Here is a 24,971-nt window from a genome sequence, read left to right as displayed (position 1 = left end):
GGGGCATAGCCAGATAACCAAGCAGTTTCCCTGTCTTGCTTCTGAACGCAGTATGTAGGGGTCTCCCACCACAGATGGGTCTCCTTTAAGGAGTCGCAAAGTCAATATCCCTTTATCATACAGCAGATGAGTTAAATATGTTTCAGTACGGCACGCAGAGAAGCTGAGAGACACGATGCTCTGTAATTAAATAATGCTGGATGCTGGTTCATGACAAGGCAACACCAAGGCGACAGCACCTGCCATTTTCACGCAAAGTAATTTACATAAACTTATTCCTCTACTTCTATACCTCCAGCTGCATTCCATAATTTATACAGACACACGAATTCTTCCCTCTGACATTAACAAGAGAAATGAGTTGAATAATCAGCTCACAGTGCTAAGTGCATTGCATTTACTATCAAGCAAGCTTTTTTAGTTCAGCGGATGATTAATCTTCCCTCTGCGGGTAGAGTACCAGGAGATGCAGAGAGCTGACAATTGCTCTCGGCTTCTGGCCATGCACTCCGTACGCTCACCTTGCAACAGCAGCATTTGCTGGATCCCTCCAAGAGCTGCTCTAATTCATTAACCCAGCAAAAGAATTGGGCAGCTTTCTGCCAGGTCAGTGAATTAAAGTAGCTCACGTAAGGAATGCCAGAGCCAGTAAAAAGGAGCGGGAGTTTGTGCTTAAAGCCAGAACTCGCCTTTCTGACAGCAGTGAATCTTTAGATCAGTTCAGCTGCCAGAGGTACTGCAGCCTCATTAGCATCTCCACTCACAGCTATCTGTGCTGGGTGCCTCCATTAGGGATAAGCACACTAATGTAAACCAAGAAGGGGGAAGGGGGAAGTAACCAGGGGACCCAGCACCATAAGAAGTGAAAACAGAGTGTCAATGGTTGAAGAGACAACAGGCTGCAACAGGCAGACTCAGTAGGCCAAATATGGTCCGGTACCTCAGTCTATTTTTAATCCAGGTCTTTCAGCTGTGCTTTGGGACAGTATCAAGAGAAAGGACAGATGCCTGGAGATGAAGACTGGGAGACTCACATGCCAGGCAAGAAACAAAGCCCCACGGATGAGGCTTGATCCTAAAATAAAAAAAAGATTCCAAAATACTAAGCTGTTTGTATTACACCACCTATTGTGCCAATTACTTCCCCATGCCCCTGCTCTGAAAGCTTTGAATGCTTTCCACTACACTCAGACCTCCAGAATCAAGCTCATCCTTAGCTGATGACACCAACCAGTCATTCCCCTTTTGCTCAAGGCTTTTAGACTGCGTAGGAAGGCATGGACTTCGACTCTCAAAGTTCATTTTACTGAAGTTCACTGCCGATGTTTGACCTCAGGCTTCCAGACCACTGTCTATTAACTCAGACACCACCAAACTCAATTCATTCAAATGGACTTCCTCACCAGGATCTGCCAAGTTTCTATGAGAAGGGGCTCCTACAGTTAGGGACATTCTTATAGACCCCATTACATTGCTGCATGACATCTTGCCAAACAGATGGAAGTTCCCTTTCCGTGAGGGACCTTTAAGCCACTCCATGTTTTCTGCTATTTCTGCACTTACCCTAAAGGCTACCAGCCTGAAAAGCAAGAAAACCCTGCCATCTGAGCACACCTTTTGCTATCTTTGCCAACTGGACCAAGCACAGGCCTTGTTCTTAAAAGCAAAGAGAGACCTTATCTGTCTGGCTGAAGGAATTTCTGAATCATCCCATGGGAACACCGGCTTTAACTCAGCAGCAAAAGAATGCACCAGCTGTTTGGTCTGGGATATCGCCTTCACATGACAGCAGCTGTGCTTGTCAGTTGCAGTAATGGGACGGCAGGACCATACATCACCCATGATGGGTTTTTGCTCTGCTGAAGTTAGCACTGTTGTTTGAGCAAGACAACAGAATGGTGAAAGGAAAAGATGCCTTAAAGCATAGCAATCAAGTCCACATGTCCAATAAGTAAGAACCAGCATGTGTGATGGACTACATACTTGACGTTGGCTATAGATATTCAGGGTGAAATAACTAAGTTTTCTGTTGCATTTTAATAGCACGCTTTAGTTTGAGTAACTACTGAGTCTTCCTCCTTCCCCAGCTCCTACATCATTAATCAATGTATTGAGAAGGAGAAAAGTTACAAGCAATTACATCCCAAGGCAGCCCACAGACTCAAAATAACTTCATATAGGAGTCCTAAGCATAAAGATAAAGGGAGTCAGAAGATCCAGGACGCTGTGCATGTGAAAGTCTGGCACGTGAAAGGCCCTTATCTGAGGTGCCTTCTTCCCCCTCCCTGGATTTCTTTATGTGCCACCATCTGGGATCCTCTGGGTTTGATCAGTCCCAGCCATAGCAGCAGTATTGTGCTCATCTGCTCCCATACTCTTTTCCCAGCTATCTATGGCCTGTGAGCCCAACTCCACATGCTCAGCTCACACATCTTTAACCACATCAAATGGTCAGACCAGACGTGCCCACCTGCTTCCAACAGCCAGTACAAGCGTTACGTGTTACTGAGCCTGTTTCTCACATAACCTCTGCCAGCCAGGCTCCCTCCACAGCCTCCTGGCAACACCGCTACCTCCCAGCAGTCTCCCAGCAACGCTCCCTCCGGCACAGATGGGCTCCCAGTCCCTCCTTGCAGGCTAGCCAGCCTCCCCAAGCACTGCAGGCTCCTTGGAGGCGGCATCAGTTGATGAAACACAGAACTCAGCCCTGCAGTGCCATGGAGATGGCTCCTAATATGGAAGAGGAGCAGGAGGACTGGCAAGAGCTTACATCCAAGGTCAAGGCTCGCACCATTTCCATTAAAAACGAACACTCTAAAGCTCTGGGCAAGGCTGGGAACAGCAAAAAGTACACGGGAAAGCCACTGCCATGTTTCGTTCCCTGTTTCCAGCTTTCTCATCCAACTGGCAGCGCCTGAGATAGCTGCTGGGGACAGGCAGCCTAAATCTTACGAATTGGAACAGCACTGGGCAACCTGGTACTAAAATGATGACTTGCATTTCTGCATACTGCACCACCTCGAAGTTTTATTTTCAGCCTGATCTCATCTACATTTGCGTTTGCTGAGGCTTCATTTATGCACTATCAATGCGCTTTACAGGGTCTGTACTCCTTTTCTTCTTCAAGATGCTGAAGTTGTTGCATTCCTAAGATGAACTCAAAGATACCAAAGTCGTAGCCAGCAGTGCCAACCATGCAGCCCCCCTGCCCACTGCAGAAGAGGCAGATGCACATCCTGGGGACCATGCATACTTGAACTGGCACTATCAGCTTTTCCAATTGTTGGCACTGAATTCACTCAGTACTTAAAGGGGGGAAAAATAATCTCTATGAGCCAAACACCCAACTACAAGTAAAACTGAAAGCATTAACAGATTAAATCCGCCCCTGAGAACCGAAGGCTCTCACCATAAGGTTCTTTATTAGGAAGTTAAGTCTTAACAAGTGGTTTAAGGGGTGGATAAAGCTTTTGCTGGGATAATCTGCCAGCATGTTGCCCAGTGCCAGTTCCAGGCCATGGGAAGAAGAAAGCCAAAAACCTAAGAAGGTGAAAATCTCTGGCGAAGTAGCTTTGTCTAGCCCAGTAGCTAAGAGGTCCGCTCCTCTTTGCCCCCTGAAGCCCCTTGCCATCTTCAGAAAGTGGAAGTATTTTTGCACTCTGCTAACTTCCTGAAAATGAAGACACATTAGGATTACACCTACATGCATGTGCTCATCCTAATCCTTTGTACCATCAACCTTCCAGAATTTGCCTCCATCACATTCATTTGAACTGCTTGCCAATTAACACAAGGTAATTAACACCTTTGTAAAGGACTGTCTTCAGACAATGCCTCCATGGTAAAAACACCATGATCCCAAGTACTACTGCTCTTTGCAAACACCAATTTACAAGCAGAACATGCACAAGAGGAAGGCAGTAGAAGGTCAGAAGCTATGTTTTATTTATCATTCTCTCCTTTTCAAGCCTACCACTGATTTGCTGCGTACTTAAGAAGCAGTCAGCAATCTAATCAATGGCTGCTTTTCCCCACAGCACTGTGCTGCTCTCCTGGCTCCTCACCCTTCTGCACTTACTGCGAGAGATCCGTTCTGCGTGCTGGCTGTGTTCGAGCTCTGCTCTCCATGAGGCTGCGTGCTTCCGTAGAGTGTCAGATTGTGCTCGCTGGTCTGGCCTGCATAGTCCTGAGTGTGTGGCACCCCATACTCTGTGGGAATCCCGTTCTGTGGGGGTGGCGGAAATGGGATTGTGGTGAATGGCTGCACCATTGCATCAGGAGTTGCTGCTGGCTCCTGGTTACCCTGAAGAGAGGGAAAAGGAGAAAACAGCTGTATACTACAGAAGATAAATCAAACCATCAGCATGAGAAATTACACACAGGTGTTCATGTGAATATCCCACCCACTGCCACCATCATATCGCACAGTCTTCTATTATCTTCTCTATCAAAAAGAGCACGCCTTGCTTCTCTGAGCCATGACACTGTTTTCTTAATCTTTCTGGGCAACTTTCTCACTACTGGGTGGCACACAAAGAACCAATTATGGGGCTTGCAAATTGCATGCCCCTATAATCTCACACAGGGCTTTATGCATAGTAAAGTAGTATCTTGGAAGGGGAAAGAGCCACTGAAACATCGAACAGAGAAAGAAACACACACAGAAGAACAGGTTTCTTTAATATCCTTAAAAGTACCATATCTGGGTCCAGATCCTCCAGCCTGACCCTCATGGTCCTGCTCACAAGCTCACATTGTGTGGTTCAGAGCACACTTGCCTGTTGTGTAAAGAGGAATGCTTTTTAAAACTCATCTGTGCAGCAGTCCCCTCCTTTGCTCCAGCAGCATCAAATACAGAGCACGGGTGCTCAGAATACCCCATTTGCTTCTTGCTAGCCATACAGAAGAGCTGTGGGGAACTGAGCAGAGACTGGAAACCTAGAAGACACTCCCTCCCTCCCAGTGCTGAACATCACACATCACACTACCATCACATAAGGCATTAATTACCCACTCCTCCCCCAGCTTATGCTATCCCACAGAGACCTCTACACTAGGACAGTGAACTTCTTAGCAGCTTTTAGCACTGCCTTAGATGTAGTTGACACCAACCAGATGACTCAGAAACAGACAACTGACCATGCAAAATATATTCCCCAAAGACAATTAAAATGCTACCCCACCATGCCTGAAAACCACCCAAAGCAAACACAAAGGCATGCAGCCACTGCAGGGATCTCACCGAGGCGGGAGCAGGGAGCTGTATTCATTCAGCCACCTGGGGCAAAGGAGAACGGCCTTGACATTGAAGCCCAGGCTGCTGCACTGCTCCTACTGCCGCAGCAGGGGAGAGAGAAAATCCACAGAACAGATTTATGATAGGGGGGCTGTCTGATTTATGTGTGTGTCAACAGACTAATCCTGATTTCAGATTTTGGCTGCTGTTCCAGCCCTGGGTCCTCCGCCACGAAGCCCGGAGGTGCTCCGAGCTGATTCTGCCACCAGCACACTTAAATCAACGGAGAAAAGCGGAGCAGACCTTGTCCCACGGATCAGAAAGGCAGTGGGAATTACCAAGCAGCCTGTCAGCAGAGAGCATGCAGGGGCTGATGGACCTCCAGTGAAGCCGGACAAACCTTTCAGTCCCTTTATCAGCCTACCTGCAGCTTTCCCTTCTGGGCGAAGGAAAAAATGATGAATGCAGCGCACCTCCAGCCAGCACCAGGTCATTCAGACACTGGCTGAATCCCAAATTTGCTCTGACATTAGTCTATCTGGTCTGCCTCCCTTGGGGGCCACGTGGCCATGTGCTCCCGCAGCTGGGGAGAAGGAGAGGGAAGGGCATTCAATACCACTTAGCAGAGCTGAGCTGCAGCCTTGGCCCGCACCCGAATGAGTGGTCTCATTAGCTGAAGTCCAGCCCTTGCTGCCTGCAGAAACACAAAACTCTGCAGCTTTATGGGAGAAAGAAGCATTGAGGCAAGCGCGCCAGTCACAGCCAGTGTTTGGGTCTTTGCACACACTGTCCCAGGCATCTGCAGCCCTGCATCACCTGCTAGCAGCTCTGCAGAGGCTTTCCACACACCCAGCACATCTCCTGAGAGCAGAACAGCGTGGAGGGATTTCGCCTCCAAAAATGAGGGCAGCTCCACCAGCCCTCTGCATCTGCTCACTCCTTTGCCATTGTCAGCTTCAAAGCAAGGAGCTTCTGGCTCGTCCTAAACCATCCCCAAGTTCTGCAGGGAGAGTGTGACAAAGGGGAGGGAGGAGAGGCTGAATGATGGTTATCCCAAACCAGATATCTGCAACCACAACACTCCCCCCCTCAGGCTATTTATCCCCTTGTCATGCTAGCTCCACTCAGTCCGCATACTCTTTTGCTTACTGTATTTAATTATATCCAACTGCCTGGTGTACTGCTTAGCATCATAGATTAGAATCATAGAATAGTTGGATTGGAAGTGACCCTCAAAGGTCACCTAGTCCAAGACCCGTACAATTAATAGGGACATCCTCAACTACATCAGGTTGCTTCCATACAGCCCATGTTGCCTATCTTTTTCTCGTGTTTAAAATACAAGCTAAATATGAAACGGATGTTTTTAAATTTAAATTTAGAAAATTGGCAGGTAACTCCAGGAACGATGCAGTAGCAGAAACTATTTCCAGTTTTCTGAGGACCAGTTGGATTTAAAAGCAGTAGTAACCCAGATCAGAGGAAGAGAATGCTAATTAGCCAGAAACAAAACCTATTCTGCGGTCCTCTCAGCAGTGCAGGGCTGCTCCCCAAAGGACACACTCCAGTGTTTTGTTTCTTCTCACTCTTAAGACTACTTAAAATGCCAGCCCATCAACCTTATATAATCTTATTTTCAGCATTTTTACCCCTCAGTTAACAACGCTCCTTCCAGTTTAAATGCATTTCAACCTTTTAAATACTTTCTGTCCCTTCTTCAATTATCTCCAAATGTTTGAAGGATGAAAAACGCTCTCTCTCACTTCTGTTGCTTGTGGCATTTTGATAATACGTATTTATTTTGAGCTTAATCACACCTTGCAAGCCAAAATATCCTGGTAACTTCATTACTTCCCTCTGACCTTCCTTAAGATTTTCCAATAAGGGATTTCTGGTGCAGAATGAAATGCTTTCAATACCATTGTCACTCCCTCCCAATCACACCAACATGCAAAAACCGTATCTTTTATTACAAATGTAGCCTGAATTTAATGTCTCAGGTTATCTGTAGATCTACCACCATTATGCTTGCTCAGGTTTCATAGTCCCATAGAGTATCTCTATCTCGAATTACTTTTCTCTTGATATGACGATGTACACATTTCCCATCTGAGGTGTTTTTTTTTGTGATTTTAATTTCCTTTGATGCTTTACAATTACTTTTTTCTCCTGTTTCCACTAGTGTCTACAGAAAAGAACTCCCGATGCGATCTGTGCAGGTTTCACGGCATACTGATATCCTCCAAACCCAATGGAGATTCTACCTCCTCTGTTATTCTACTAAACCTCAACATTTACACAACACTTCATATTTTCAAGAACTAACACAGAAAAGAAAAAAAAGTCTCATTTATCTTCAAATACAGAACCCGAACTCCTTTCCCTACTCCTAACCCACCAGGGAAATCCTGCAGCCACACATTGCTTTTCCCACTTCTCAGTAAGTACAAAGAACATGGAGAAACACCCAAACCTCCTGGTGAAGGTACACAGGTAGAAGGAGAGACTCACCTGTAGGTATTTAGCCCATGCAATCTTCACAGCATACCCCACTGCACTGCCAGGCTTGTCTGTGTTAGCTCATTAAATTCCCTTCAGCATTTACTCAAATGCAACAACAGACCACGATGGGTATGTCCAAGAGTAGTCACCATCCCCAAACACACACAAATATGCCATCACAGGACTAGGAAAGACCGGCTGCAGCTCCCCACAAGAACTGTTGCCATCTTCACCTCCTGTGATGGCATATCTTCACTACCCCTTAGGAGCAGCCAACCAGAATGCAGGGTGGCTGCTGGCATCTCCAGGAGGGGAGCCTTAGGGACATTTGGCTGCAGGAATAAACTCAGCAGATCCAGGTTAACCAATTCTCTCTGTGAGTTTATGCTGCCATGCACAGACCACGCTAGCTGCCATCCTGTGCTCACCAAGCTGGGAAAGGCTGTTCAGTACAACTGGAACTCAGTGTAATTAACACACACTCCTCTTCTTGGAAAAAAAGAAAGGAGAATACTTCAGTACAATATATGGTAATCTCTGGTTCAAAGAAAACTAGCAGTTCCTATGTTTTCTATTCATTCTGTTGCTCTGCTCCCAACAGAAATCACTCATCCACATCAGGAAGGAATTCAAAGCAGCTCCCCTCTTACAAAATGTTGACATCTGATTCATCGGCACCCAAGCCCTCAGGGCACAAAAGGGATACCCATCTGGGCTCCTCCTTCAAGTCCCTATTCTCAGCCCTACAAAAGTCCAGTCATGTCCTCACAGGTACCAATTTCCTTCCTTAAACCAGGGTTTTGCCTATACAAGTCAGTACAAACCCATCCCATGTTTCGTTTAAAAAGCAAAAATAGCTATACCAGTGAAGAATCCCTAATGGGGACACACTGCTAAGAGTTTACGCGGCTTTAACTTAATTAACAAGCTCTGTAGCTCCAAGCTAAGCAGAGGAGCAGTAAGTAACTGCATGTAGCAGTACCTTGCAGGAGGGTGGAAGCTGGGGACCACATTTCAACAAGGAGCAACATGGTTCTTTCAGCACATGCGACACAGGATGAATTCTTTCAGCAGACAGCAGGTGGTGATCCAAGATCGCGGCACCAGAGCGCCAAGAGGGAACACCAGAAAGGCACACAAAGGCCCCCTACTTCCATAAAGCTGTCAAAGATCAGTCTATTCTGTGAAGGGCTGGTTTTGTTTTGCTCATTAGAGAAATGGGTGTAATTACAGGGATATGAAAGGAGACTTATAGCAGTGCAGTTCCATATCCCTTCTGCATTGGTAGGCTACAATATGTGAAGACATTAAAGCATGACCAACCACACAGAAATTACAATTGTCATGAAGCTGAACTGGTACAATTTCTGTACAGACATTTCCATGCAAACTGCCACAAGGTCTGTGCTGTTCATAACCCTCTTGCAAGTCATAAGCATCACAGAAAGGTGAAGAGAAATGCTACAGCATGTAAACATCAAATAATCTCTTAAATATGCCTTTGAACTCTGGTAACCCCCAAATCGTTGGGATAGATGTGAATATATGCCTATTAGGGGAATGGGTTTTCTAATAGGTATGCCTTCACTGAACTCATTTGATGAAAACTCAAAGCAACTGACTTGCAGCTAACAGACGCAATTAACCTGTTTGTGAAGACCAGTGTGTTCCAGGCTACCCCTGTTTGCTCTCTGCACTAACCTAATCCCTTTCGTAAACACCACAAACATTTGTAGCTCAGATCTGAAGACCCTGGCATGCCTGTTCAACCTGGAGCCACTGCCTGCCTCCAGCTCTGTGCATGAAAGAGATCCTTGTGAGCAAAGGGGGATGTAGGGATCGCACTGTCCCTCCTCCAACCCAGGTCACAGCATGACACACAGCTTTGGCAGAAGAGGCCAAGCACTGCTCCCAGGCTGTATGCAGAGAAGACAGAAAGGGCCTGCCATACCACACTGCTACCCAGGAGAATATACAGGAGAATGCCCAGAGAATAATAAGGAACATGGGCTGGGGTTTCCCTTCAATCATCCTCCCCCCCACTTTCTCACAGCTGAACACAAGTTAAGATTGCTGTTGCAGGCTCCCCTCCCCAGCCTCTTCCAACACAGCCTCTCCTTCCTTCCAGGGCTGCTCCAGCAGGAGCCCCAGTGGGACTCATGCTCTCAGCCATGGCTCCAGAGGTGCTCTCCATCCCACCTCCAGCTGTGCACTCATGTGTTCTCTCCCCTGCCAGCCACAGTGCTCCATCCATCCTGTACTGAGCCATTTCAGCACATATCCCAAGGAGAAAAAACAACTCACTTTTTATTGTCAGGTTGGTTTGTTCCCAGTTAAAGAGTGCTGAAATGGCTTGGCAAGGAGTTGGAGGAGAACCACAGCCAGAAAAGAGGGGGTGGAGAAGCTGGGAAGGGAAGTGCCATGTGCACCAGCACTCGGATGAGCTCAGGCAGTCTCTGACATCCATTAACCCTCTCCCCATGCAATCCCACAATTTGCACGCCGACAATGAATGTATCAGCAAGCAGTTTCTTTGCAAATGGGAATGGATACAAAGCAGTGTGAGGGATGCTCTGAGACCCACCAGGAACCCAAGCATTACCCCTTCCAGAAAACCACAGGTTGGTGCTATTACAGAGACAAACCCCAACCTACACTAGTAGCTCTTAACAGCAAGATGGAACTTAAGCCTTGATTTTAGAAATCGTGTTTTTGCTCTTTACAGTCATGAGGATACTCAAACACAAGGCAAAGTGATGCATAGGGTAATGAAGTGATAATGGCTTTTTTACAACTCCTCAGTCATGCTACGTATGACACCCATGAACATCATACCAGCTCTGAATCCCCCAAAAGTAATAACACCTTCTCCACTATTACAGATTAGCTTCTGAATGGGAAAAGCGGGTAAAATGCCTATGAGAAGGAAGTTTGGAGGTGAAAAGGATATGACCATCTAGCATCCTTCGTCTTTGTACAAACCTGTTATTGGATTCAAGGGGTATGTGACCCTAACCTGACACCCACAGTCCACACTACAAAGGCATCTGTTCCTCCAGAGAGCAAGACTGCCATGTCTGTCTGTCTGGCGACCCAGACTGATGAAAATCAACACTCTCTTTCTTGATGTGGGTTGAGCATAAAAAGCACCTTGAAGAAGATCACAGCAATAAGAGGTTTTATATTTCATCTGCACATCTGGCAGTTGATCTTCATTTGATCTATGACACATGGTGGTAACAGGAAAGGATAGTGAATTTGACTCTGCTACCACGGGCACAAGAGCGATTTCTCCTGAATCCTCCCCAAAGCAGTGTACGTAATTTTTCAAGTTTGGTGCAATTTTATGCTAGTTTTGTGAAAACAAAGGGAAGCTCATGTGCGTGGATTCTTTTTCTGGAGCCAGATGTAATCAATTTAGGAAGAGCTTTTTGCACTGGTTAGCATAAGCCTAAAAAAAGCTGATCAGAAAAAGTAAAAAGAAAAAAAAGATGCCTGCACTCAATCTTGCACCTAACTAACCATTTAAAGGCATGTTCTCTTTAACTTCCTGGTGCAAGCTTGCACTAGATTATCTAATCTCTCCCTTCCTTCTCCTAGATACAGAAAGCAAGGGAAGAATATGTTATCTTCCAATATACACTCTATTATTCCAGGCTACCAAAAACTGTTCTGTAAGATAAAACAGCTGGCCCTTTTTCTTTAAATGCATTTAAGAAGTTGGAGAAAAAGATCAAGTCCCTCTTTTGTAGGAAAGGATGAAAGAAAATTATAGTCTTATCTTACTCTGATACACAGGAAGCACTCACTCATCCCCATGCTGTCATTATTTCCAGTAATGGTCAACTTTTGCTCTAGCTCACTGTACAAATGCAAGCTCTCAGTGCTGAATGTGTACATGCTTAATTAAGAAGCCTCTGGGCAACCTGCAAAGAGGCTTCCTGTTGGATATAGCCAAAGCTTTAGAGTTATGCAACACTAATAAGGCCCAGAGCCACATCTACTTACCAGCCTGAAGCATACCTTTCAGATTGTAAAAAATCACTGATTTTCTGCTCCCAAAAATCTATATTACTCCGCATTAAAAAGAAACAAAAAACAAAACCAAGGTTAAATGTTACTGGCACAAAGACATCCCAACAAATGCTTTCAATCAATTCACGCTCTTTGGGGTTGATTAGAAAGAGAATTGTGCTTCAAGAGACGACATCAAGGTCTCAACATCTGTTTCCATTCCATATTAGGAATGAAACTACCTCTGAGAATTACTGGGGAGAAAGGGGTGGGGGTGTGGAACAAAGGAAAAAAGTCACCAGGATGGAGACGTCCTCAACGGCAAAGCCAGCAAGTAAGAGAAGGGCTCAGGCTCAATTTTTTATTCCAGATTGGCCCTTTAGCACCTACCCTGGCTGGTTTCTCCCCACCTCTGCAGTATTCCAAGTGAATATTTTCCACTTCATATTCACAGTCAAATGTTCTTGGGGAAAAAAAAGATTTCCAATAAGACAACCAGCTTTCAACAAATCAGTATAAAAATAAAGTCCCAAAATATTACAGATCTAGTGAGGCGTTAATCCACCAAGCACCCAGAGTGGCAGCAGTATCCCCCCCCACACACAAGTGAGATTACTGTTGGGCAAAGAGGGTTAAGTTTCTTCTTTTGGACCAGGATTCATAGTGAATCATAGCTGAGAAAGTGTGCTGCAGATGTGGTGTGTGTGTTTAATCCAAGCTAACTACAATTAGCTCTTCAGCAGATTAGCAAACTAATCACACTCACAGTTTGCATGATTGCGGATCCTCACACAGGGAGGCAGCAGGAACCGGAGGCCACTGGTGGGGAAGGAGTGTGGTAACTGCTCTTTCAAGAGCAGTCCGTGGTAGCACCAAGGTACTCATGGACATGACTTTAAGATGGTACAGGGGGCCTGCCTGTATTGGATTTCTGCCTTCCTCCTGAATGCTAACCAGTGGTTCCTGGTACTGATCAGTAAAAGAAGGGCCGCAGAACACGGAAATACAACAGGGAACAAAATCCCACCTCATCCCACGGTAATTCTTGACCAGGCTCTCAGGGTAGCATCACAGCTACTATCACCTCAGCTAATTCTGAAGATTGCTCACTTCACACAGCTTTGTTTCAAGGGAAACCTAGCTCTCCAAGTGACGTATTTTTAAAGACCAGTATCTGCTTCTCCAAGCCCAATCAGGTACCTGAGCTGGGCTGATAAGCAATTTTTCATCCTGTGTCCCTGCTCTGCAAATGGACTATCACCCTGTATCTACAAGCAGATCACTGAATCTCAATGAGTGTGGAACGTTATTTCTGCACCCTCAAGAATTCAAACTGCTTCCTCATGAAGCTCACTCAGCCCCTTAGAAAGATTCTATCTACTTCAGTCATAGGAATTTTCAAAGCCCTTACAGTGTGACACAACTATCTGCAATATATACTTCCAGATCTCCCTATACCCAGTGCTCTTCTAGGAAGGATTTTGAAGATCACTTTTAGCATTGGGCTTCCCTGTCCCCCTCTCCCCTGCTGTGAAGGAAATGAGCTGAAAGCCATAGTGAGCTGTGCAGAGGTGCTGCTCTGAGCTGACTTGGTTCCTGGAGGATGGATAAACCTCAAAGCCCCATCAGGCAACTTCACTTACACTGGCCCCTTCAATTCCCCTGATTTCAGTGGCCAGCAGGAAAGTCCTCGTGGCTGCCTGCACTAATTCCAGCATCTCACAGGGAAAACGCAGCCCTGCCTCCCCTGCCAGCGCAGCAGGAGGAAGGGAGAAAGTGCCGGGAAGCAGAGAGCACATCTGGAATCAATTGGAGAGTGCTGAATGCCTTGGAAAGAACTGCAGAGCTGGCAGAAACCATAGCGAGGAGCCGTGCGTTCAAACGTGACTATGGAGCAAAGGTGGGGGACTAGACGTATACAGAATACTTAAACACAAAACCAGAGCTCCTCTTGGGGCTCTATTCTTTACTGCAAGCAGCTAGATGTCTCAGCCCTGTCACATTTTTGCTGCCACTGGCCTGTCACGGGTACAGGAAGAATTCAGTAGGGAAGACTGGGGATGAGATGCACACAGCCCAGCCGAGGCAGACAGGACTCATCTGTGACATAAGTACCAGGACCCAGTAACAAAGCAATAATATATCAAGCTGATTTCAGGGTGCGGGGCAGAGGTAATCTGACTTGGCACACACTCAACAACAGAAATTCGACAGTTTAAAAACTCTGATTTGCTCTCACAGTCACTTTCCATCCCAGCAACTCATTCTCCTATCTCCTGCTACTCATTTGTTCCAAGAGGAGTTTTCCATTTTCGAGGAAGGCTCCACTATGTGCCCTGGAAAGCAGAGGCTCTGGAAAGGAGCAGAGGGTCATGGAGAAGCAGCTCACCAGTGCACCAGCCTGGTACAGCGTGACTACAGTTGTTCAGACACACAAGCAACAAGTAGGATGCCAGAAGCACTGCTACTTTGATACTTGGCCAAATAAGATACATGCTTCCACGTATGAATTTTTTAAAGGGAATTAAACTCAAAAGGCAACACAAAAGAGTCACAAAAAAATACCACAAAACTGGAAAAAGCCACATGGCTGTACACTGAAAAACATGAAAAGCCCAATCTATTTTGCTCATAATTAAAAAAATAAGTTGCAACGGATTATTTTCTGCAAGAGGGGGAAAAAAAAGTAGGCACTAATGATATTTAATTTAATGAACAAAAGCATCAAGAAAACCAATAGCTGGAAGCTGAATCTGATAAATTCAGCTCTGGTAAAAGACACCATTTTATTTTGTTTACTGATTTCTAAATGACAGTCATTAAGTCAGCTGGTGAGTAGGACTCAGTCCTTTCCACCTCTTCGTGCCTTCATGCTGAAAACGTTATGCCATTCAAAACAGAGGTACGTGAGTGAGCCAGAATGGCCTACAATGCACATGGCCAGAAGAGACGCTCTAAAGCTAGATCTATAGGCCAGCATCCTGAAAAGCTAAGAATAGCTGGTGGAAGTCAGTGGACATAAATTTAAGCAGATTAAACTAAGCAGCAGACACATTTATAAGTAAAATGACTTCACCTTATAGAGAAGAGCAAGCTATTGAGAAGTATAGGTGCAGTTTCATGTACCACCTAATATGATAAACTACCAACTGGCCACAGTGGCGCCGCTTCCCTCCTCAGCTGTTGCGAGATTTAAGCATGCCACAGTCATAGCCAGAAAATTAATCCAAACAATAGTTCTCTGTTTGGTCATAAACTGAACTGTCTCGCTTTATATCTGCCTAAGCATGATGCCCAAAGTGGTGAGGTGGCTGAACATACGGCCAGGGCAGAGACACGAGGGGGACTATTCTTCTCACAGCAGCACATAGTTATGCTAAATTAAGCGCAACTTGAAAACACACCTGAAAGCCGCATTCGTACCAGAACAAGAAGTTACATGGACATTTAGCATATGTTATTGCCACTACCTGCTTCGCTTACGCTTAACTTTTAGGAGTGTCCCCATGTAAGCCAGCATAAAGCTGGTTTAGACACAGTGAATTTGTCAAGTGTCTCAGGAAGGATTTCCCCTTTGTAATAAACTCCCTTTAAAGCCTCTTACCCCCAGGCCTTCCAGCTAAAGTATGTTTACCAAATTCCTGCTGTAACCACAAACCAGCACAGACTTCTCCCCTACACAGCTCCAAGTCAGCAGAGCATTTGACCACCTTTCAGATGGCTCCTCCTGGTCTGGGGGTGTCATTAATGCAGCTCCTGCAGCCCCCGTGGCTCAGCAGCATCTTTGGGAGCATACTGCTCTCCCTTGTCATCACCCCATCAACGCCTTGGTCACATAAAACATGCATGGGTTTAACAGCAGCGATATACTAAATATTCACATTGAACTACTGCATATTACTGGCAGGCCCACTTTTAAACTGCTCAATTTTACTGAAGCTAGATCAATAAATCTTAAAAGCTAAATTGATGTAAGAGCATCTCATTTCGGTGGCACGCCTGTCAGCATCTGCAGCTCCATTAATACATTACTGCATGAGTTCCTGTGAAATTTACCCCTCCATAACTCCCAGCAGATCTCCACCTTCCACAGCCAAGTGCATTAAAAGGTCCTTTTTTTGTGTTCTCCCCCTCCTCGCTCTGTTTGTCTGCTCACACCTACAGAAAGGCAAGAGAACAGGCTACACAAAACTTAAACCCTTTCATCTAGTCGGTCTCCCCTTCTGTACATCCCCTCTCACGCACACAGTGTCAGGCTCAACAAAGCCGCTCGCTCCAGGATACAGGCCTGGAAAAAAAAGCATTAGCATCTGGCAACCAAGAGCAGCACCCCGGCATACGAGCCTGAGAGCAAACACAAGTCTCTGGCACGAAGAGGAAACACCGAGACGCACGCCTGACTGCTCCTGTCAATCCTGCAGTGGGGGAATGCCCGGTTTTGGGGTTGGTTTTGTCTTAATATATTTTTATCATATTACCAAAAGGAAATGCCAGGGACTGCTGCAGCCCCTGTCCCTTGAGGCTCTGCTGCTGCCATCAGGCTGTGCTGCCTTTGCAGCGATGAATATTTAAACAGGGCAATAAATATTTCAGAGCACATTCATCCCGATGAGAAGTCTACTAGCATAAGAGAGAGGAGACAGCCACGCAGGGCTGGGACTGCTCCCTGCTCTGCCCCTCCAGCTCCCACACTGCCTGCCTGCCCTCCTTCCCCCTAGCCCTCACACACACCTGAGGGCCTCAAATATTGATGAGCACAGCTTCGGTTACTTTCCAAACAAGCAAAAACACCCCAACAAGGTAAAAAGGTGCTCTGCTTTCCAGAAAGATGAAGAACACAGCTACTGCGTGCTGTGCTTTTACCGGCCTCTGGCTTTTGGGTGTAGTGTTCACACTCAGGGAGAAAATAATTTGCTTAAAAACTTGTAATATTTTGCCTTAGAAAAGCAAAAACCCAAGACCAGCAAACCCAAAAGCTGGACCAGCACCTGGTGAAGTGAGAAAGCCTTGACTCTTCCCCCCACAACTCTCTCTCTCCATTTCAGCAGTGCATTTACTCGGGCATTCCTTGGTTGCTAGCAGCTCTGCTGGGCTCTCTGTGGGATGCTAACAGATGTATACAACTTGGCCATCACTGGCATAAATAAAATCTGCTACAAGATAGGTTTAGGATGTAGCAGAAAATGCAGTCATTTACTTGGCTGTCATCTGCATGTCGCTCACGTACTAGGGGCTATTTTAACTTTCATAGTGCTAAACGCTTGGGGTTTTTAACTAGGCCCCAGCTATGCTCTCACCTACAAAGAAAGTTTTCTTTTTTAAAAAGACTATTTCAGGGGACAAGTAAATTTTTCAGTAAATTTCAAAGGAAATCAAAATCACGTATAAGACACTTGCTCAGTATCAAATTTACAGGGCCAAAAACCCCATGACCATGCTCAAAAATGAACTTTCATACCAGCTTCTACTGCGTATCTCACCAGATTCAAAAGATGCACGATATTTGCTGGTCACACAATATATGGAGAAGCCTTCAGAAAACCGTTAGGCCTACAGAGTGAAGGAAAGCCAAAGAGAGATTCTCATAAACAGCAGCCAAAGGGTTATCCTTAAGTGACATGCACAAGCCGGCCTGTCCTGGCTGAGCTGCACCAGGGCATCTCCTTTCCAGGTAAAGGCTGTAATTACTAGTATACAAGAAGAGAGGCATCTCTGGGTTTCCTGGTGCCCACATTTTAAAGGATAATATTAACTATATCACAATCTCAAGGTGCCTCTCAGGCTGTACAAGGAGAAGACACTCCTTGTACCTGGATCGTGGCCCAGCTGAAGATACAAGCTGGGCACCAAATGGCTCAGCCCTGTCACAGCTTGGGCACGGCAGGGCGCATGCAAGGTTATGCGACAACTCAGCAAGGTCTGCAGATGCACAGTCCTGGATTAAACTGCTGAATTCCCCTGCAGTCTCATTTCAGCTGCTTTTATACCTTTGAAGGGGAACAGCTGGGTCTTTGCTATGCGCAGAAAGGGCCCTGCAGCACATCAAGAGTGAGCTTCCTACCACAAACCAGAGCTCCTGCTATTTCATCTATGGCCCTCATGGTGAAGGGAAGAGACCAAGGCAGCATCTGAGTGGCCAGTTTCCTGTTAATGAAATTCTCTCTCATCCCCTTGCTCTATGCCACGAATTGGCTCCAAAGTGAAGTACTGAACTGTCAAACAGCAAAACCATTCTCCAGATAGCATTTCAAGAGCAGCTGCCTACTGAATAGGTGGATCAATCATCTGCCGCCTCCCTCTATCCCTTCTGACCAAAGGCTCCTGGGAAGAGCAGCAGCCTCCCTCCTTCAAGACTGGCCATCAGCCACACTGCCAAAAAGATGCTGTTTACGTTAAAAACATAAAATAGCAATCACAGCAGTGTAGTTCAGAGAGTGACAACAATCCCGCTGCTTTGCCAGCAGCATGTCCCGGGATTGTACATCTCTGCTCCTAACCACAAACCAACTATCCTTCCTCTATCGCTAGAACTAAAGGATGCAGTCAGAAGTCGGACCCAATATGGCCCTAGAAACACCTTGTGCTTTCCTATCCTATTAACACAGCTCACATAGAGAGGAAGAAAAATATCGTGGAAGATGAGCGATCACCTCACCAAGTATTTTAGAATAGGAGTCACCATTCTGCAGCAGACATCAAAATAATAAGCACTCCTCTGCTGACCGTGCAGCTCCCTGTTATTCCCATGATGGGCTGTGTTATACCCAGCAGCATACTAACATGCAAAAAAAACCCAGGCAAGAATGAAAACATAATGTTTGCTACAGTACAAAAAGTGTTAGGAAGAAAAACAACATTTAATCCTGTGGCTCCCGAGGACCTCTCATGACTCCGAAAGCAAATGCAAACAGATGAAAAAGTTAATTTGGATCATATCAGCCCCACCGGCACGCAAAGGGCAGAGCAGGCACCCTAGGGAGAGGGAGGGAAAGATTTGCCACAGATCAGGTTACTATCACTGACAGCTGACCTAAAACACCACAAGATTTCAGCAGACTCTGCCAGCTTCTCTGATTTTCAAAGGCACGACCACCTCCTTAAAGAAATGCATGTGTGGAGCTCATAAGACTGTTACTGAGGTCAGGGAGGAAGGAGATCCTGCAGCCCAAGTATGTGAGTGGCTAAGATGATAATCCGCACTGCTTTAGAATAAACACAATTAACTGATAACAAGAAGAAAGCAGAAGTGAATTGTTCCTTTGAAGATGTAGAAGTTTCAATCTGAAGCAATGAGGACATAAGGAATCAGAGCGATTTCTCATGAGCCTGAAGCTACTGCATGGAACAGACAGACAGACAACTGCTGTCCTACAAATGTGCTCCTCTGAAACAGATGTCCCCCTGCAATCCAATACACTCCCAGCTTAGGAAGCCAGAGCTCCAGCTTGCTGGATGGGCTCTACAGAATCATCCCCCAGATGGAACACCACAGCCCACAGACATACTTCATCACCATCAAATCTGAGAAATGTTCTTCAGCACAAGTCCTCAGCACTTGGTTTTAACTTCACCTCATTTGAAGGGATCTGAACTGCCCTGCTCTGCTGGAAGCAAAGGGCAGGCAACACCAAGAACTTACAGGACTAGCCAGGCACTGAAAGCAAAAACTAATCAGTGCTATGTAATCTGTTTTTCTGTTCTGAGTGATCCTTTCCAATGTCATCTACCTAGGCTGGTCTTTAAAGCTCATGCAAAACTAAGCATTGTGTCCCATTAAATTTTTTTGGAAGAGTTAATGTTCAAAGAGTTAATGACAGCATGAGTAGCAGCCCAGAGCAGACAATGTGTTTATTGTTACCTGAAGCCCCTTTGCTTTGTCAGGCCTTCAAAATCCAGTAGAGGATTTGCAGAAAGACTGATATACATGAAAAAATGCCTTTAAATCATTTTAGATGAAAATAGCTCTTACATATTTCTCTCACACGTCCAGAACGAGAAACCTTTCCAGAATCCCAGAATTCGGCACCACAGTGCACAAGGACCACCTGCATTTTGTATCTGGGGTCAATCTTATTGATCACAGAGAATTGTTTCAGCAACTGCCTCTATCTGCTTCTGCTGGGTACTACTAACATCACACCTAATTAACAGGCTCTTCTCCATGTACTTCAGCAGGAGGACCAACACATCTGACCTCACAGGGGTGCAGAAGAGCAGCTCACACAGGCACAGTCCCCAATGGCACAAAGCTGGGACAGACACAGTTAAGGGCAATTCCCAAACCACTTCACAGCTGGATTGGCTACAGGAGGCCTGGAACCACACTAACAATCTTCTGCTAGGACTGCCAGAATAGTAGCCAGGAGGCTCATCACACCTCTGCATTTAAATCGTGTCAATCAAACATGTTCTTGCCTGCCACCAGCTTCTTTTCTCCTAGATTTAGGCCACGGAGTATCTCAGAGTAATTGTACGGTGACACACAGAGCCTTACAGCTAACCTAGAGGCCTACTACACTTTTGAAAGCCACTACAATCCTCTATAAACCCCCTGGAAGAATTAAATTTATCTTCCATTATGCTCCTCCAAAACACTCAGAAATTCCTATTACTCAGCTCCAGCTATCCTTCTTCTCAGTGTTACAAATAACACAGCTCAGAGTTTCCTATCCGCCCATTAGGAAAGCCACTGACTTTCTGGATACTTCTGCTTTAAGCAGAAGTGTAGCCAGGAGGTGTGTTCCTGGCCCCATGGCTGAGCTGCCAGGCAGGACCCTGGCCACCCATCAGTCAGGGAGGCTTGGAGCTGGCAGGCACAGGTCTGAGTTGAGAAGCTCAAGTCTGCATCCTCTGGTGCAGCTTTCTCCTAACTTGTGTGTCACAGTTGCAGTAACTCCTGCAGGTCACTGTCAAAACCAATTAAAGAGTATTCCTAACATCAACAACAAAAGTCCTGAGAAACCACATGGAGATGAAAAGGACAGTCACATCACAGCCACTCTTACCTCCTCACAGCAGGGCTTGTTTCAGGAGGACCTTCATTTCGTCTATGGCAAAAGTTGCCATCAGGCTGCTCAAAGTTACACTTTCAGACTTGATGGAACACACGGCTCAGGGATCTTTAATGTGATTTAACCCGATTTACTTAGGTTCATCTCACTGAATAAGTCAAGGCATTTATAAGTCTTGTTTTCTGACGGAGCATAGAGATCTTCACTGTGTTTTTTCTGCCTTTCTGAATTCCGTGTTACCAGTTAAATTAATTCTCACACCCCTGCAGCATTTTGACCAAAAAAAAGAAGCTTTGAAGATCTAGAGTCCCCCGGAAAATTTCTTAGGATGAAGATTTTCAGCTTCCTTTGGATGACCTAAATTCTTTCTGCCACCAAGAGGGACAGTCCCTCCTTGACTACACCTCTTCATCACTCACACCGTATGCTCATTCACAGTCTGTCACCCATGTCCCTGTGAAGGACACTTGAAGTAGGTAATTGTCCCAAGTTCTCACCACAGCCTCCAGTCACCACCTTCCCCAGTACTACTTCTCACCACACTACACTCTACCACAGACTGGGCTCACCACACCATCTAAAGTGACCCAAAAAGCCCATCATCACCCCCAAACCCAAACTAAACTTACATAAGAGGGACTCCTAACAGTACTTTTCCTCCCCTTCCACTGCTTCGAGAGAGAAGACAGTCTCATCCTATAAGAGCTTGGAGGCAGACCAGAGAACGCAAAGGAAATCTACCACCACCGAACAGCTTCATCACACACACAAAGGAAAACAAGGTGCAAAGTTAAAGCAAACTAATCTGCATTAAATATCTTAACATGAAGCAAAGCTACCATACCACAACACCTCATAGTCCAACCATCAACAAATCAACTAATTCACTGATTTCACCAAATTATCACACTCTTCCTCCTCTCCCTCCCGATTCAGGCTGCAAGGATCCTTTCTAAGTTAACAAAGATCTAAAACTCCACCTGTTGAAATGCTGAAATCCTTCCCCATGCTGCCCCTTTTATCTCAACCACATTTGAGAAGGGACAGATGCTGGAAAACAAAAGCCTTTCATACTCCTGCTCCCTAATATTCCTAAGTGCTTTGCATAATTGTTCAGTTTGGATAACCTTTCATATACTGCAACAGCAGTAAAATAAGAAAAGCTACGAAGAACAACAAATCAAATTAAGGGCTTCACTCTTCATGGAGAATGAGACAAAGGAAGACCAATACTACCCAAGAAATCCAAACTCCTCTCCAAGGCATTTTTAAATCAGTCTTTTTAAGTAATTTAAAGCAGGTTTCGCTATTAGGACTGGAGGGAGAGAGTAAGCTTCAGATAAGGAGCCTCTGTTGAGACCCGATGGGTGAATGATGGTCTATGCACTGCATAGGTCAAACTCTGATTATCTAAATCTTGGTTAATCAAAAGCAATTATCTGAAAGTCAAATATGCCCTCCAAGTCAGACAGCTCAGCGAGACCAGGGCTTATAAAGCACACTGAAATCCTAAACTCCACAGGACCACAACTACAGAGACTATGAATTTTAAGCAGGATAACCGGGAGGACAGTTCAGAGGGTTTTAACCATACTCAAGACTCCCAGCCTGAGGGCAGGCTTCAGAAGCGGCTAGAAGATTACCCTCGCAATTACTCGGACATTTTTGGTGTCTCCATGCACCCTCAGATTACAGGCTACTTGCAGTGCAATTCCAGTTAGGTATTTAGACACTACTCAGAATGAAAGTCTCCATTACAGGCATGGCTGGTGGAGCCAGGCTGGCTGATAACTTCCCATTGTAAGGCTCTGTTTTCAGCTTACAATTCTGAGAAACCGTCCAAACTAATGTATTTGTCCTATTATCTATAATTTATTTCAGATTTGGTAATTTTTTTTCTGTTACTTCTGTCATATCAATCCAACCCAAGAAAGAAGCAGGGGGTGTATTTTGTTTATGATTAAGATGGGGGGAAAGAAAAAAGAAAACACACCACCCCACACACTTTGAAAAGCCTACAAGACTTCATATTTAACAGAAAAATTTGCATTTTGGGAATCCATATTTAGCAATCACACTAAAAAGCTACCAAAATTTGACCAACATTGTAACAAAACTGTGGAAAACTGCAGTGCCTGTCTTACATATCAACTAAATCTGCTAGTAAAGCCATATATGATTGTCCAAAAACACTAGAAACAAGAAAGAACAAAAAAAACCTGGTAAGCAAAACCTACCAAAAAGCAAAAATTAATCAATTTTTTGGATTTACCATGGAAAGAACAAATGGCGACAAGAAGCTTTACGTTAAATTTTACGGAGGATTTAGCAACGCTCAGGAAGGAAAGGACTTGGATTGTCAAGGCTGGCAGTGGCACTGCAAACGTTTTTAAGGCAGGTTACTCACCATCAGAAATGGTGACATGGTTTATTCTATCAGGAAACAGGGTAGCTGGCAGCGCCACTTGTACCCCGCTTTGTCTGATTTCATGCTCTTGCACGGGGGAGGAACATGGTTTCAGAGGAGAAACCATCCATGTCAGATCCAGGTCTGAAGATCAATGACAGCAGGGAGATGACCCAACTCCTGTATTTTGCACCGTGCCCTTCGTAGGGATCAAGTAATGTGGAGTAGCAAGTTACGCACCTCGAATTCAAAAGACCAAAGAAACAGATGTCAAAGTGTAGTGGGAGGAAAGTAAATAGGGATAAGAAGCCTGAGCGCCAACAGGACACTTACTGTTGGAGGATGTGGGGGGAAGGGGAAGGGAAAGGACAGATCAGACAAGTTTGACTGTAATAGGAGCAGAAAAGGCAAACTAAATGAGGAATGCAAGGAGTGGGTGGAGAATTAAAAAGGTACATGACAAGGAGACTGTAGCGAGGACAACGAGGAGGAGGAGAAGCAGAGAAAGAATAAGCAGACCTAAAAACCAGCTGAGAAAAAACTGAAATGATCACGATAAAGAAGTAGTGTGCTGAAACACAATGACACGTAACTGGAGAGGAAGAGAGACAGGGTTAGCATGGACATGGACTGGCATAAGAGAAGCTACTGACCAGAGATCATAAGGAGAAAATGAGAGAAAGAAGACGCATCCATCCATGATGGTTGGCAGAAGCAAGACAGGAAAGGTCATGCAGGAATGGAAGTGAGGGGTAAAGGTGCCTACTAATGTACACTCCAAAGCCTGAACCAGAGCCTAATATTACGAAACATCACCACTTCTCTGCTGTCAGCAAATACACAAAACCAACTGGCAAACACACATCAAGCTGGCCTGCACAGCAAATGACAGCTAATTACACATTCAGTGTTAAGTGGCAGAGGTCTGTGGGATGCATCTAGGACAGCCAACCCTGCTACTGATACTTGCAGAGGTCATCATGGTGCCACATATACTGGAGCTGATGGAGACGGGTGGAGGGTTGTCTGGATTTGCTTTCCTTTCTTGTGGAAAAAAATAGCATGTAATCATGTGATTAAAGACCATCATAGACACAGAAAGAAAGAGAACAATTGAAGGTTTCTTTCCCGACTTAAAATACAGACATGCCCCAGAACTGAAGAGCCTTCCCGCTACCATCCTGATAACTCTCAATTCAGTTTGTGAATAGCATTGCTCGATGAACAGTTTTGCAAGGAAAAATAAGAAGTCAGATATCAATTTTAAACAAAGCACACTGTTGAACAGGCCCAGCATTTGTCCTATTTTCTTTCATATAGGCAAAGTGCACTCTATTTTTGCAAAAAGCTTTCAATTGAGCATTAATTGCTCTGTGTTCTGCAAACCCTACAGAACCAGCCTATACATCGCCAGCCCCCACTGGTCGTAGCACAACCTCCAAGGGCCCAACAAAAGACCATCCTGCATAGCACAGGATCATAAGTAACTCTACAGGAGCACACCAGAATACCTCTGGGCAGGAAAGTTAACTTTTCTCGACTCTGATTCCAAGGAACATGTCACATAGGAAAAGTATGTGACCATAAGCTTTTACATAATATTTGAGAGCAAACTGAGGCAAATTAACCACCTCCTCCCCGGTACCTAGATCTCCAAGAGCTGCCAGTAAGTAAATCCCAGGAGACAAACAGGTTAAAGATCTCATTGCTAAGCAGTGGCTAACTGCACACATCATCTGCTGAAAATGTGTCTAAACAAGGAAGATCCAGCATTTTACATGAAGCAGTAAAGACCAGACTT

The 24,971-nt window shown here is 45.3% G+C and overlaps 1 protein-coding gene across 29 annotated transcripts in view; it reads right to left on the bottom strand.

The window, feature by feature from the left end:
* RBFOX2 (RNA binding fox-1 homolog 2) overlaps positions 1 to 24,971 on the bottom strand; it is a 172,212-nt gene that overhangs the window by 56,445 nt on the left and 90,796 nt on the right. For 27 of the 29 annotated variants that reach the window (XR_009728252.1, XR_009728255.1, XR_009728256.1 and 24 more), the window contains one exon: positions 4,079 to 4,303. Coding sequence is in view for 20 of the 29 variants with exons in the window: in XM_061371765.1 (XP_061227749.1) it covers positions 4,079 to 4,303 (225 nt within the window). In the remaining 9 variants the exon portion in view is untranslated. Of the gene's footprint in view, positions 1 to 4,074; positions 4,304 to 21,392; positions 21,483 to 24,971 lie in introns of those variants that run through there. The other 2 variants (XM_061371778.1, XM_061371766.1) reach the window with 2 other exon arrangements.

The sequence above is a fragment of the Neopsephotus bourkii genome, unplaced genomic scaffold (assembly GCF_033783945.1).
Source record: "Neopsephotus bourkii isolate Nb327-2 ecotype Australia unplaced genomic scaffold, CSIRO-AGI_Nbou_v1 NB_1589, whole genome shotgun sequence".
NCBI lineage: Eukaryota > Metazoa > Chordata > Aves > Psittaciformes > Psittacidae > Neopsephotus > Neopsephotus bourkii.
Note: the sequence above shows the minus strand (reverse complement) of the source record. Positions and strands in the feature narration are given on the sequence as shown.